The following is a 16,206-nucleotide window of genomic DNA, read 5'->3' as shown; positions in this document are numbered from 1 at the left end:
GCAGAAGACCATAACAACAAGACAGGCACCGCACACAGCTCCAGTTCCTCATGAGTGGGGGCTCCACTCTCAGTGCTTCATTTCATTTCCTGTACATTCGTACTGCGGTCAGTCACAGTTAGCAGTTGTCTTCACTGTGTCTGTATATTTATAATTGGAACATTATTTAGCACCGCCGCTGTGTGTGGACGTCCGTTTTACGTTAGTCCAAATTGTAACATTTGCTGACACAGCAGACCTGTGATGAGCTGAAGGCACCAGGAAGGAACACTTCATTACAAACTTTGGTAAGGATGTTAACTTGTTCTGCACTGTCAACTATGCTCAAATAAGGGGGGAATGGGGAAATAACGAATATCAAGGCCTGTCAGTTAACTCGTTAGTCTGTGTATGGTTTTTCGTGTTGTTTAGTTAATGTTAGGCAACCCAGTTAAGGTAAAATTAGAGACAAACGGCCATTTTTTTGCTTAAGGTAGCAATATCTATTGCAGACTCAGCACTTAATATTTCCTCCGAAATCCGCAGCCTTCATTTCACGTGAGTGTTATCACTGTAAGTTTCCTTAAAATTGACTGTCTGTAAAGTAAGACACCTCTACAAAATCAAAGTTATGAGTCTGACGCTAGTCTAAATTATTATTTGACAGCAGTTTGTTGTTTGTATTCCGTACAGGGTGTGTTACTTTGTACAGGGCTTTATTTGTGTTGTCACATGCCACCTGGTTTGACGTAGGTTGTGTGTATGAGGTTATCTAATGTCACTGCTAAAGCAGCGGAGCCAGCTGGTGTGTAGGTGCCACTGCCAGACTGAGTCTATTACTGTGGCTGTTGATGTGAGGGAAAAGGATATGATGAGAGGACCAACTTCATTGTTTTGTAAATTCAATATGAACATGAACACAAACATTAAACATGAATTCATGAAGAGAGCCCCTATCTTAGACCATACACTTGCATATTTCCTGGGCGTCCCAATGACCAAAATATTTGCCAGAAGATCAAGAAATGTTGTTGCTCATTGCCAGGTGACAACAAAACAAGATCAACTTTGAATACCTTTTTGAATTAAAAAAAGAAAAATGTAACTTTCTGGTCTGTAAAGATTAAATGCATCTCTCGATTGATTATGCTAGCTAGCTGAAAAGTTACAGTACTTTATCCCTTGAAATGTTGCAGGTGGTCAAGTTTTTTCTCTATTTGTCCATTATCTATTTGGCCTACTGTGGTACACAATGTTTAATATGTAAAATGTTCAGGTTGTCAGTTGGGTTGTAGTAATCAACTCTGTTGTAACTTTGTTGTAGACTAATAAAGAACAATATCAACTGAAGTGATGATTGACCTGGGGCTGTGTACTCCATTTTAACTCAATTTTTTCTACATACTCCACTTGCTTGAGTCAAATAATCCATCTGGCTCAACCTTCACTGTTATGGATTGTCTAGTTTTCAATAACATACAGGTTGTTTTTCACACGCATAACAACACGTTCACAAATTGTCTTAGCTTTAACGTGAACTTCTGTAAATATGATTGCAGTAAATGGCTGTACTACACACAATTTGTCTAATGGCTGCTCTGTGATGGTCTCTATGTTGATTTTTGACATTTTTCCACCCAGACAGGTCATGAGAGTTCAAAGGCTTTAGATGCAAGTTTGAGGTAACATGGATGACGACTGCAGGCCTTTGCTGAGCTCAGAGCAGCCTGGAGAGAGCTACTCACACAGAGGCTCCACAGACTCACTGGACTTCAAGGCTAAAAGGTAGATTTCACTGAAGCACTACACGACACACTACACTATGCAGTATAGGGGCAGGTGATGGGGGGGGGGGGGGGATTCTGTATATGAGACAGATTGTCCCCCCACAGTGGCCATAAGGCAGGAGTTGATCATTAACACACCACTGTAGTCACCACTGTTTCCCCTTGTCACTCTGACCCGCTGATCTCATCCAGCCGAGAAAACCACTTCCTGGCATCTGCGAAGAGACTCAGATCAACTCTCACATCCCTGCGTGGTGAGCTTCTGACATGAATCCCCGTGCCTGGGGCCTCGTTTATAAAACTCTGCAGAGAATACACACTAAATTTTTGCGTACGTACAAATGAGGAAATGTACGTATGGCAAAAAATATTCTGATTTGTAAAACCTGGCATTGGCCTGCCAGTGTTCGATTTCCTTTTATAAATCTCAAATCAAATTGGGCTTGTGTGCAAGGCGATGAGCCCCTTATCACGCTCTCTCCACACCCACCTTCAAGCATAGATGGTCAATGCAAAGTGTTGAGAAGAAGAAGGCTTCTTCTCATCAGGAAAGTTGAACAGCTCTGCATACACATGTTTTTATGTGACGTACAGTACTGTGCAAAAGTTATAGGCAGGTGTTAAAAAATGTTGTAAGCTAAGAATGCTTTCAAAAATATAAATAATAATTGTTTATTTTTATCAATTTACAAAATGCAAAGTGAGCGAACAGAAGAAAAATGTAAATCCAATATTTGGTGTTACTACCCTTTGCCTTCAAACCAGCATCAATTCTTATAGGTACACTTGCACAAAGTCAGGGATTTTGTAGGATTATAGTCAGATATATGATCAACCAATTATACCAAACAGGCGCTAATGATCATCAATTACACATGTAGGTTGAAACACAGTCATTAACTGAAACAGAAACAGCTGTGTAGGAGGCTTAAAACTGGGTGAGGAACAGCCAAACTCTTCTACCAATGTGAGGTTGTGGAAGACAGTTTCATGTCACAGGTCATACACCATGGCAAGACTGAGCACAGCAACAAGACACAAGGTAGTTATACTGCATCAGCAAGTTCTCTCCCAGACAAAGATTTCAAAGCACACTCGGGTTTCAAGATGTGCTGCTCAAGATCTTTTGAAGAAGCACAAAGAAACGGCAACGCTGAGGATCATAGACGCAGTGGGCGGCCAAGGAAACTTAGTGCAGCAGATGAAAAACACATCAAGCTTATTTCCCTTTGAAATCAGAAGATGTTCAGCAGTGCCATCAGATCAGAACTGGCAGAAACCAGTGGGACCCAGGTACACCCATCTACTGTCCGGAGATGTCTGGCCAGAAGTGTTCATCATGGAAGAGTTGCAGCCAAAAAGCCATACCTCGACATGGAAACAAGGCCAAGCCACTCAACTTTGCACAAAAACATAGAAACTGGGGTGCAGAAAAATGGAAGCAGGTGCTGATGAGTCAAAATTTTGTAGCAGAAGGCAGCTTGTTCGCCAAAGGCCTCGAGAGCAGTACAATAATGAGTGTCTGCAGGTAACAATGACACATGGTGGAGATTCCTTGCAAGTTTGTTGCTACATTTCTGCAAATGGAGTCGGAGATTTGGTGGATTAATGGTGTCCTCAATGCTGAGAAATACATACTTATCCATCATGCAATACCATCAGGGAGGCGTATGATTGGCCCCAAATTTATTCTGCAGTAGGACAACGACCCCAAACATACAGCCAATGTCATTAAGAACCATCTTCAGCGTAAAGAAGGACAAGAAGTCCTGGAAGTGATGGTATGGCCCCCACAGAGCCCTGATCTCAACATCATCGAGTCTGTCTGGGATTACATACTGTACAGAAGGATTTGAGGAAGCCTACATCCACAGAAGATCTGTGGTTAGTTCTCCAAGATGTTTGGAACAACCTACCAGCCGAGTTCCTTCAAAAACTGTGTGCAAGTGTACCTATAAGAATTGATGCTGTTTTGAAGGCAAAGGGTGGTCACACCAAATATTGATTTGATTTAGATTTCTCTTCTGTTCATTCGCTGCATTTTGTTAAGTGATGAAAATAAACTATTAACACTTCAGTTTTTGAAAGCATTCTTAGTTTACAACATTTTTTCACACCTGCCTAAAACTTTTGCACAGTACTGTATATGTAATGAGCTGGGCACGTACAGTACCCTCCTGTCACTCTGTGTGTGGTGGGCTGCATTTCGCCTGACCTACACACTCAAAACAAGTAACTACGAGTTACAGAAGCAGCAACTGCATTTAGGACCTAAGCCAACAAATGATTGACCTACTGTATATTAAAAAGTGACATGTCCAGGCTTTGAACATAGAATCAATTAGGAGTTTCTTCTCTGACATTTTCAGTATCAAAAATATTCCCAGTGGGAAAAACATTATGACAAAATTGAATAAACAATACAATGCTGTAGTCACACCGTCTGTTATTATCACCGGATCCAAAAGTGCCCCCTGCCAGGCTTTGTGCAAGTTTCACGGTGATTAGTATGGAAGCCCATTTCCGCCCGTTTAAGAAAAGGATAGGATGAAAATAAAGCTTGATGAATAAAATATTCCCATGGTCAGTCATAATAATTATGAGAGATAGAGCCAAAATCATGAGATAAAAGGTAGAAATTATGAGATTAAAAAAGTCAAAATCATGTGATATAAGTCATTATTATGAGGTGGAAGGTCAAAATTATGAAATACAAATTCAAAATGATGAGGTCAAATAATCATAATTATTTGAAATTATGAGATAAAAAAAATAATTTGAGATTCAATTCGAACACATAATTTTAACTTTTTAACTCATGATTATGTCTTAATATGGGAATATATTTCATATTGTTTTTGCCTTAAACTTGTGGAAATGGGCTTCCATAGAAAGGATCACATCGGGGCAATAAATAAGTCATGTATGCACGAGGGAGAAGTCAGCCTCTTCTGGGTCAGTGTGCCGCTCAAGATTTCTAATTCATTTTTAATGCTGCTCCTTCTAGTATGCATAACCTTAGTATTTATAAAAATCCTGGCTACAGCACTACATGCAAGAAAACTGCAGATTATAGTTAGCTAACATTAACTAGGATGAAGACAGCAAAACATCATTTCATTTTTAGAATAGCTACAAAAGTAAAAGTTGTTGAAAATAATGTAAGTGTGTACACATGAGGCCTAACAAATGGCACTACACCCCTGGCGAAGACAGTAAAAGACTGCGCATCCATCATGCAGCATTAGACACGACTGGCACTGCAGTATTTATATTTTTACTAGAAATCAGACTGACCTCTTCACTTGCCAAAATGATCGCGACAATCAGTGTTAACACCCACCCTGAGATATAATTTGAAAATTGAGGTTTGATACGTGAACACTACTTATTTATACATTTATATGTTTTGTTACGGTGAACTCGGCCTGCATTATGATTAGGACTCATAATGTTAATATAGAGTGTGATGATTGTGTGAGAGCTGTTAATGGCTTTATTTCAAGGCTTTGATAATTTATACAATCCATATGTGCAGGAGGTTAAGGTGCACCAGAAAAGGCAGGGTGTGTGGCAGCCACCGCAATGTCTCCAGTGTGCTCTGTGTGCCTGACATGCTATGTCATGTTCGCTGCAGTGATTTTACACAAAACAACAATATGGAAACTAAAATCATACTTGGTGATACAGTATTCATTCCTTAATGCTATTTGTTATTACACATTTGTTATTATGTTTAGAATATTGCCTTTCACATTTCATCACTACAATCTTGCTTCTGTTCACCACCTCACCATTGGCGCCGCCAATTCCCCTTGCTACCAAAATGTAAGTACACATGGGTCAAAGGTTCCGTAAATTTACACACATTTTCATGTCATGTGTTTTTTTGTGCGTATGCAAGCTTTATAATTGAGGCCCCTGGTCTTTAAAGGGTCTTTTCTCCACACCACATGTCTGTAACTTAGCTGTGGTCAGTCTCAGAAGCTTGAAACACAGTTAGCTGGCTATCATTACTGAGGAAGCTGAGCTAAGAAAATGCAAATAACAACAGTATGATTGTAAGAAACACACTAACAGTGGCCTACAGAAAAGAAACACTGCTGTCATCAATGAAACCCAGTGGGACATGAAGGCACAATGTTAATGCATTGAGCAGCAACAAACTGCCTTTCCTTTTCCAACAACTCCTGCTTTAGGGAAACTCTGAGGGGACACAGTACATTTTTTGTCTTCTCTGGTACAGGGCCTAAATCATGATGTAACGATGGTTCAGGGCTCGGTAGACAACTGTCAGCCATCAGCGATGGCCAAACCCTAATACATCACTTACTGGCACTATGGTTGAGTGTTGCTTAATAGATTACATGGAGGGCTTCTGTGCGTTTTATCATTTTAAATATTCTGCAGTTGTTCATGTTGTATTATAAAAAATGCCAATTTTAGGGAGTATTGCCTTTCATTGTACTACTAGTGCCCATACAAAAGTATGCTCATGTTTGTGAGTTTGTTCTGGAATAGTTGATGTTGCTTAAATGCTATTAACACTTGCTGGTGTCATTGTTAATAAAGACATACAATGTGATTTAGCACACAAAAGCATCAGCTTGTTACATTATCCGACTTAAACATGAACATTGAACATGGAAATGGAGGGATAGATGGATCGCCTTTAAAATGAAACAGTTGAGGGATCCAGGAAGATCAATGTTGCACATTCAAACACCACCACAGGGACTCGGTGGCGACTATCTGGCGATAATGTGAACCTCTGAACCAGTTATGACCGGCCAGTGAAACTCCACACATGCAGGTGAACAGGGGCCTACTACTCCATTTGTGTCTCCAGCTGTCTATAACCTCCCCAGGCCTGTAGAATCAGTCAGCACTTACAAGCACTGCAGCATAAACTTCTCAAAAACCACTGCAAGTGTTCCTCACCTTTTTATAAATGATATATGGCTGAATCCTTTTTACAAAGGTTTTTGCGTCCTCCAAATCTAAACGGTAAACAATTATCACACGTGAATGTTACATACCTGTACCATATTTGTAGATCTTCCTTACCAGTTACAAATTATGTCTATACAATGTGCAAAAGTTCATTATGTGCAAATGCATAGTAACATACAATATTTGCTGCTCCTCAGCTGTTATAAAAGGAAGAGTTATTTCTTAGTGCTGTATAGTAGACAACTGGACTTGTTTCCAATTGTCTACGATACAGCACTTAGATTTACCATGACCTGGATGACTGAGAACCTTCATCAACAAAGGAAGTGTTAATGTATAAATGTAGCATTTACTAGTCATGTGCAAAGCTTTGTGAAGACCATTAAACAGTAAAGTTATGCAATCATTTTTTGTAGCTGGTTTTGTGATCTACTTTTTAGTGTTCAAATATGACTAAAGAAAGTCTAAAGGTGATAACAGAACACCATTGTAAAATTGTAGTGCAGCAGGTGAAACGATTGCCCAAAAGGGAAATTTCACTGTCACAGTAGCAATTTACGTAATAACACAATATAAAACAGATACAAGCATGGTAAAAATAACAATATTTACAAATATATTCATACATGCACCTACCATACTGTAAGATTAAATGGACAGATAGAATTAATTGAATATAATTTTAAATGTAAATCTAAAATGTGCAAAATAAGAGCATTTTCAGGTCTGGTTGTGCTGTTTTCTCTCCCTGTTCATAGAGTCATTGTAAAATTTTATGGCAGTGTGGAGGAAGACTTGAAGTAATGGTCCTTGAGCTGAAGGCACTCTGCTGCCTGATCAGCAGGTCATGGAGAGGATGTGAGGTGTTGTCTATGATGGTCAGCAGTTTGTGCAGCATTGTTCTCTCCACAACCACATCAAGGGGCTCCAGAGCAGTCCCCATTACAGAGCCAGCCTTTTTAAGACTTTGTTAAGTCTCTTGGTGTCACTGGCCTTGATGCTGCTACCCCAACAGATAGCTGCAAAGAAAATTGCATTGGCAACAACAGATTGATAAAAGATGTGCAACATCTTGATGAACATATGAAAAGATCTGAGCTTCCTCAGGAAGTAGAGTCTGCTCTGTCCTTTCCTGTATACAGCCTCAGTGTTGCAATGCTTAGTATATTCTCAGTATATGTGGGATGGTCTATGTCAATGAATTGCACAAAAATTACACAATATATTGACACTGTATAATGTGACCCTAGATATCTTTTTTTCTTATTTTTGCGACTTGGAATTATTCGTTGGTGCATATGCATCATAATTAGTCTATGCATCAGCAATGAAAAACTTTTAATCATTCTTGATGTTGCTTTAGTGAATGACTTAATAAAGCACATTGAGGCTATTTTTGCATTCTGTTGTTGAACTATATTGTAGTTTCTCTTTAAGTGCCTTGTGTATTTAAAAAGACAAAATATGCCATTAAAGTAGCGTGTACCCAAAGTTTGGCTTCAGCATGGACAGCTGAGCTGACCTAGACCACACATGTTTTTCTTTTCTCACAGCTTTTGTTAGGTAATAAACAAGATGCTTTCTGCAGGTTAGGCTTCCTGGAATTCACTTGACAAGCAAATACTAAGACATTAGTGTGTGTGTGTGTGTGTGTGTGTGTGCGTGTGTGCATGCGTGTGTGTGTGTGTGTGTGTGTGTGTGTGTGTTTGTGCGTGTGTGCATGCGTGTGTGTGTGTGTGTGTGTGTGTGTGTGTGTGTGTGTGTGTGTGTGTGTGCGCGTGTGTGCGTGCGTGTGCGTGCGTGTGCGTGCGTGTGTGTGTCACTCTGGCATTAACAGTTGTGTGAATTTTAATCCAGTTAGGCATTTCACAGTGACCAACTAGCTTTCTAGCACATGAAGCATTACAAACACTCCCCTTCTTTTCTATGTTTGCTTTATTGTGTAGGAATTCCTGTAGTCAAGAGATGTTTATGGAGTGTTTGTATCATCGTTTGTATCATTCAAATATGCATAATTTTATTTTTCAATTTCTCAATTATTTTTTCATCATATGTCTATAAAATGTCAGAAAATAGTGAAAAATGGCCATCACAAGATGCCAGAGGCCAAGGTGACATAAACATATTGTTTATTTTGTCTGATCAACTGTAACAAACCAAAGATATTCAGTTTAGAATTATATGAAGCACGTAAGTGCGGCAAAGCCTCACATTGGAGATTTTTTGCCTGACTTGTAGATTTAATGTATTATTAAAATTGCTTGATAGATTGAATATTGCTAGAAATTACATTGTTTTTTTCTGCTTCTTCTAGGCCTTTCCACGTAGAGCCCAGAAACATCGTAGATGATGACCCGCAGGAGAGAGTCTCTGCTGAGGCTGCCATTCTCAACAGCAGAGTCCATTACTACGGCAGGCTGACAGGCTCTTCTGACAGACTGCTAGTAAGTCGAATCGCTAATTAGTTAATTGTTACAGCCATGGACAGTATAATGATCGTGATCCCTGGGGCTGCACCATGGTTTTGGTTCACTAAGATTTCTAGATATTACAGCTGCTCCATCCAAAGTGGGATGAATGCTGTCTCTCCTAATCAGACCAGGTTCCCAGAAGGTCTGCCAGTTACCACACCACCTCGACAAACAGTGGTTGAAAGCTGACATGTGGCATTAAATTTAGTGACCTCCAATTGACGGAACCAGGTGTTAGTACCACTGACGTGAATACAATCTTACTTGATTTACACTTATCTTAAGCCAGCAGTTTCAAATTTGATTTCATGTAGACCGCTCTGGTCCCAGGAATGCATTTGTTTATGGTTGCTCGTTATGTATGCTCACATTTCATTTTTTCACGCAAAAAGAAAAATCTCTCATTTTCGAATAAATCATATCTCCACTGGTTTTCACTGTCTTGCAAGCACATTTTGTTTCTGTGTAGTATTGAAAAATAAAATGTTATTTTGGTAAAGTGAAAGTCACCCACCCAAAAAGTACTAGTGTTTTAAAGTATCTGATATTAAATGTACTCAAGTATCAAAAGTAGAGGTAAAAGAAAGTTATACATTTATTTACATGTACATAATGTATACTAGGGCAGTTGACCCCTTATCAACCTGGCCAATTATTAGATCCGATAGTTAGCATTTTTCTGTTTATTGGAATCATTATTTAATTTTATTTCATTTATTTATTTATTTTTATCTGATTGCTGACGGACTAAATTAATTTGAAAATGTGCTACTTTGCTACTGATGCAACTGGTCATCTGCAAAGTAACTAGTAACTAAAGTTATCAAATAAATGTAGTGGAGTTAAAGCACAGTATTTGCCTCCAAAGTGTAGTTGAGTGAGAGTATAAAGTAGCAGGAAATGGAAGTAGTCAAATAAAGTACAACTACCTCAAATTTATACTTAAGCACAGTACTTGAGTAAATGTACTTTTCCACCACTGATCTTTGGTATCTGACTGTTTTTTCTCCCTCCAGAGTCCTCCAAACCATGTGATCCCCGGGCCAGAAGAGATCTACGTCTACAGCCCACTTGGTACAGCTTTCAAAGTGTCGGGGAGTGACCACGCCTCTAAAAACCCCAGTATCATCACCATGTAAGCCCTGTCATTGTCAGTTATTAAATCAGCCTGTGCTCAATGTTGTCTTCATACTTGAGTAAATGTGTTTGACTGCTTTGATTATTACTTGATTATTGCTTTTCTCTCCTCAGATTTGCTATATGGAACACAATGATGGGCACATCTATACTCAGCATACCTTGGGGTATAAAGCAGGTGATTTTCTTCATTAACACGTACTTAAGGTCTTTGGCTTGTTCATGGCCACATCTGTAAATGACTAGTCTTGACTTCCGGATAGAGCTGTGCCATGTGAGGTTGCACTTTTCAAACTTCTTGCCATAATCCCCCTGAGTTATATTTATTTATACTTTATTTCTTAAGACGTAAAATTTTCTTTGCCTATGCCCATTCTTTGTTTGTGAAATATCCCATCATCTGCCCAGTGTTATGCAATGGTGGACCCATGGCGATTCAAAGATCTGCTATCTAAACAATTTTCTCTTTTTTTCCACGGCTTATCAATCATATTTGACAATAGATTTGTTCTCTTTTAGATTATAAAAACTTTTCCCTCGAATCCACTTACATAGATAGAGGAGCGGTGCCTGAGATATGGGCAGACCGGCTACGAACAAGCCAGTAAATTACTATTAAGACTGACTGACTGCTATAGCTGTCTGTAGCAGACAGTAATAGCAGAAATTATAACAGCAACCGGGGACACCACTATGGATTAGAGGGCAATTTTCAACCAAATAAAGAGTTTTTTTTTATCTTTACTTCTTAGGGGTCTCTGATGGCAATTCTGCTACTTTTTAGCGATCTCAGGCTGGTTTTTTTGGCCTTTCATGGCTCTATTTAAGAGAACAGCTTGAGGTTGACATGAAATGGGATGAAAGAAAGGGGGGATGACATGCAGCAAAGGTCCACAGGTCAGTTTCAAACAGCCTCTGTACATGGGGCGCATGCTCAACCAACTGAGCTACCGGGGTTCCCCTAGTGGGTGACATTTCTAATTAGTTATTGTTCTTCCTGTTTATTATTATTCTGCCATCAATACTTTTATCAAAAGGTATCTCCTCCTTCATACTTTGTAGTAAGAAACTGTTCAACTATCTAACTGTTCAGGTCGTTAAGGAAATTATGGCTATGGCTTTTGGTATTTCTATCAATTATACTTTTTTAAATATTCAGCTTTATCTGCACATTTTTCCCTATTCATCCTTATGGGGATTTTTTCAATGTTCGTTCTGCTACTGCTTCAGCATACGTTCAGCTACAGAGACCATTCAACTATTGAAATGTTCAGCACATTCAGCCTCTGACTTTTCGTTTTTCTAACTTAATTACTTTTTCAAATATTGAGCTTTTTCAAAAATAATTTTATAGTGGAAGCAAATGGTGAAATCTTCAAATTCTCTTCAAACACACCCCACTTTCAACCTCTGCTGCTCCTCTATACTTTGAGCAACAGACACCATTCTAGCGTTTCAGCAGTTAGAAGACTTGAAACTATTTAGCATGTATTTCAGCTTTTTAAATTGTTTTTTTTTTTTACAGTTTTTATATTATTACAGTTTTAGTTTTATGTTTTTTTTAGCTCGTCTTCAGATTTTATAATGGGTGTGTATTGCGGCAGCTAGAGTGTGCGACATCATCGCTAGAGTGGAGAGCAGCTGGAAAAACTTCAGAAAAAATTCTCTTCAGCTTGATTTAGATCCCGGAGCTTTTACTTCTCATAGACAATATATACATAGAAATGCAGGAAATCTTGATGGCTTTCAGCTGATGGTCTTATCTTAGATGTAGGACTTTGGCTTTAGAAGCCCTAGAGTGACAAGCACTCCAGCAACTCCCCCATAAGCCACAATGTTAATTTTTAGCCTAAATTTCTGGAGGAGAGCAGACGGTACCAGTTTTGTCACCTGCTCTTACTCCCTCATTTGTCAAAAAAAATAAAGAAAGTCATCACAGAGTTAGGCAATGTCTCATGTTACTTGTATTTTGGCCATAACCATTACAGTTTTTCTATGTAATCAGAATTTTGCCCATTCATTCTTCTGGGGAAATTTTCAACTTTTGTTCTGCTATTGCTTCAGCATATGTTCAGCTAGAGAAACAAACCCTTTTTCTGCAACATTTTGCCCATTCATTCTTATGCGGAAATTTCCAACTTTTGTTCTGCTATTGCTTCAGCATATGTTCAGCTAGAGAAACAAACCCTTTTTCTGCAACATTTTGCCCATTCATTCTTATGCGGAAATTTCCAACTTTCGTTCTACTACTACTTGTACTACTACTACCTGTGCTACTAGTATTTCTACTACTTCTACTACTACTACTACTACTTGTACTACTTTTACTAGTACTTTACTACTACTAATTGTACTACTACCACAACTACTTGTACTACTATTACTTGTATTACTACTACTACTACTACTACAACTTGTATTACTACTTGTAGGAGCCAAAATGTTTATTTAGCCTGTGTTATTGTTTATTATTTGTATTGGCTGCACAAGTCTTTTTGGTTATTGTCGCGTCCGGTATTTGGTGTGGTTTATTTAGCTGTTCACTTCACGGCAGGAGTTGGACAGAGAGGGTGAATCGGGCTCCGATATGTTCTGTTGATCATCAGGTCTTGGTTTGATTATTATTGCTTGTCAGTCTTTACTTCAAAATAAACAGTTAAACGAATCTGGACATCATGGACGAACAAGTCAGAGATAAGAGCCAATTAAGCCTCTTAGCGGCTTTTAAATGGGTAATTGTGGGTACTTGTGCTACGACTTGTGCTTCTACTTGTACAACTACTACTAATTGTACTATAACTTTTGCTACTACTTCTACTAATACTACTACCACTCCTATTACTTTTATACTCCTTATACTACTACTACTACTACTACTTGTACTGCTACTACTACTACTTTTACTGCAACTACTACTACTTTTACTGCAACTACTACTTCTACCACTACTTTAACTGCTACTACGACTACTTGTATTATGACCTGTGCTACTACTTGTACTTGTACTACTACTACTGCTAGTACTAATTATACAACTTTTACTACTGGTACCTGTACTTCAACTACTACTACTACTACTTAAACTACTACTACTGCTGCTGCTACTTTTCCTTCTACCACTACTTGTACTACTACTACTACTACTACTACTACTATTTCTATTAACACTACTACTTCTACAGCTCCTACTTCAACAATTAATACTACTACTTCAACTACTACTACTATGACTGCGACTACTTGTACTACCACTTCTACTACTACTACATGAGGGCTTTTCAGTGGTGTAGTGCAATGCATTATAGTTTTATGCATTTCAGGCAATTATTTTTTACATATCAGCAGTTTTTTCAAAATCACTTCAGCTGACAGCATTCAATGAGTGAAATACCAAATACTAAATTATTCTTAAATCATGGACATTTTTCAAAGATGCAATTCTCCACTCATTTTGTTAGGCTTACAGTATATAATCATTTGTGATTTAAAAATAGGCTTTAAATTAGAAAAGAAAAAAAAATAGAAGTAATTTCACTATTGGTCTCAGACTTTCCGACCCTACTGTATATTGATAATACACAGAATCAAAATTTGGTTGCTAGACAGTGTAAACTAGTTGCGATATTATTTTTTGTAAATGAAAGATTCCTAGTACGAGTATAAATGTTACTGTTACTGTACTGATGTGTTAATATCATTTGTGAAAACATTCTGCAACAACTATTTAAATCAATACAGATTTCTTTGATATTCATTACAAATTCACCACATTAAGTGAAAAATAAGCAACTGTTTAGGCTTAGAATACACATTTTAAGAATCGGTTAAATTTAAAGGGCAGAGTACAGCTATAGTGTTGCATAGATATACAGTAATTACGACCTAGTAATCCATCTGGATAAATAATTAATTTAACCAAGAGTTTGCTGTTCCCCATCAATGCAAATGCATCCCAACTCCCATTACTGAACTCCCCTTTAAAGTGGTCACTGACTGTTTTACCCACGTAGGGGTGTATCTCACAATAATACAAAGGTCTTGTTAAAGAGAATAAAAAAACAGCCTCGAGAAGGCTAAAGAAGACCTCAAGCTCTGGGCATCTGTCCCCATTTCACTGGCAGGCAGGATTAACTCCATTAAGATGGTCATTAAGCCAAGAATGTTGGATGATACCCTTTTTGCACTGGACAAAGGTGTGAAAGGCCTATCTTTAGCAAGTTAAAAACTGTTTAAGTAAACTGACTTGTTTTGTATCAAGGTCACCTATTCTTGAAATGCAGAGTTTGCAGAATGCATTGCACATTGAATTTGCCTTACAGGACAGAAACTGAAAACTGATAAGTTGTTGTCTTTGCCCTTTTAGGCTGGTTTCACTCTGGGGATCCTCATTCTCATCTTCACAGGCCTGCTGATGCTCTACTGTTGTTACATCGTCCTCAAATCACGAAAGGCAATACGTAAGTCCAACAACACTTTGGGCCAGAAAATATAACAGAGTCTGAAAGCAGCAGAGTTGCCAAAAACCTGTTTACATCATTACAGACAGTTGGAATAGCTTCATGTTTTCATGAGGAGCTGCAGAGTTTATTCAGGGAAAAACTATAACATGTATTGTACATTTACTACTACTAGACAACTTCGCTGCAAAACTTTTCCTCTGCTCTTGACTACAACACCTATCTACTTTTTGCTCTGAGAGCTGCTACTGTTGCTCTCTCTCTTAACCGCACACATACTACACACTGCCCCTTTCTACCCTTATAAACCATATAAGCCAAGCTTGGAGGATGACATATGCCTCTACTATAGTAAGTGTAAACACAAAATTAAGTTATTTGTCAAAAATATTTGGTGTGGCTCATCAACATTGTCAGGAGAGGAATATGAAATACTCTATCAAGAAAATGCCAAAATACACAGGAGTGGGGCTTTAAAACAAACGCCCAGATGGAGCTGTTGACAGGAGCATATATATTAGAGTAGTGTGACAAGCAGGATGTCATAACACGAGCTAGCTAATGGTAACATTGCAAACACTAGCTAAGGTGTGAATTCCATGTTAATCAAATTTTGAAGGTCACACAGTGTTACTCAGTGTTCCCAAGCGGTGGCTTGACTAAATATTGTAATGTAGATGTCCTCATGCTGGGACTCTGATCTAACATGAGTCCTGGCCTGAGGTCCCAGTCCGCAGATTTTAGGCAGTTAGGGGCAGATGTGACCAGGTACATTCAAGTAACACCAACCTCCTGTTTCACAGAAATGGCCTTGCCCCCAAGGGTACCAATCCATGAATAGTCAATAGTTATAGTAAAGCAACATTAAGGTCTGAAGGCTTTTCTGATCAGATTTCAGATTGATCCTGTCAGCCCTCTAGTTAAATACACCAAAGCATAGAATACTTAGTTTCCTCTTGCCTGTAGGTGGTGCTAGGACGATAACTGAATGTAGGCATCAAATTTATTAAGGCAAGGCAAGTTTATTTGTCTGGCGCAATTCAGACACAAGGCAACTCAAAGTGCTTCACAGGGGCATACAAATTACATTAAAAGACATTAAAAATTGCATTTAAAATACATTAAAGGCTGTGGCAAACAGAAAGGTCTTCAGCCTTGATTTAAAAGAGGTGAGAGTTGGAGCAGACCTGCAGTTTTCTTGGAGTTTGTTCCAAATATGTGGCATGAAAATAACTAAATGCTGCTTCTCCATGTTTAGTTTTGACTCTAGGGACTGAAAGCAGACCTGTACCTGACGACCTCTGGTCTGGATGGTTCATAACTTAGCAGCAGATCAATAATGTGTTTTGGCCGAAACCATTCAGTGCTTTATAACAACAACAACAACAGTGGGATTTTGAAATCTGACATTTGGGGCAGATT

The 16,206-nt window shown here is 38.5% G+C and overlaps 1 protein-coding gene across 2 annotated transcripts in view; it reads left to right on the top strand.

Annotated features, from left to right (window-relative positions):
* slc38a9 (solute carrier family 38 member 9) overlaps positions 1 to 16,206 on the top strand; it is a 35,518-nt gene continuing 19,312 nt past the window's right edge. The window contains exons 1-6 of one of the 2 annotated variants that reach the window (XM_084382378.1): positions 1 to 287; positions 1,625 to 1,764; positions 9,034 to 9,163; positions 10,207 to 10,325; positions 10,442 to 10,505; positions 14,691 to 14,784. In XM_084382378.1, coding sequence (XP_084238504.1) covers positions 1,667 to 1,764; positions 9,034 to 9,163; positions 10,207 to 10,325; positions 10,442 to 10,505; positions 14,691 to 14,784 — 505 coding nt within the window. In that variant the 5' untranslated portion in view covers positions 1 to 287; positions 1,625 to 1,666. Of the gene's footprint in view, positions 288 to 1,620; positions 1,765 to 9,033; positions 9,164 to 10,206; positions 10,326 to 10,441; positions 10,506 to 14,690; positions 14,785 to 16,206 lie in introns of both variants that reach the window. The other variant, XM_084382377.1, reaches the window with a different exon arrangement.

Source organism: Pagrus pagrus (assembly GCF_965226575.1).
Source record: "Pagrus pagrus genome assembly, chromosome: 19".
Taxonomy (NCBI): Eukaryota; Metazoa; Chordata; class Actinopteri; order Spariformes; family Sparidae; genus Pagrus; species Pagrus pagrus.
Note: the sequence above shows the minus strand (reverse complement) of the source record. Positions and strands in the feature narration are given on the sequence as shown.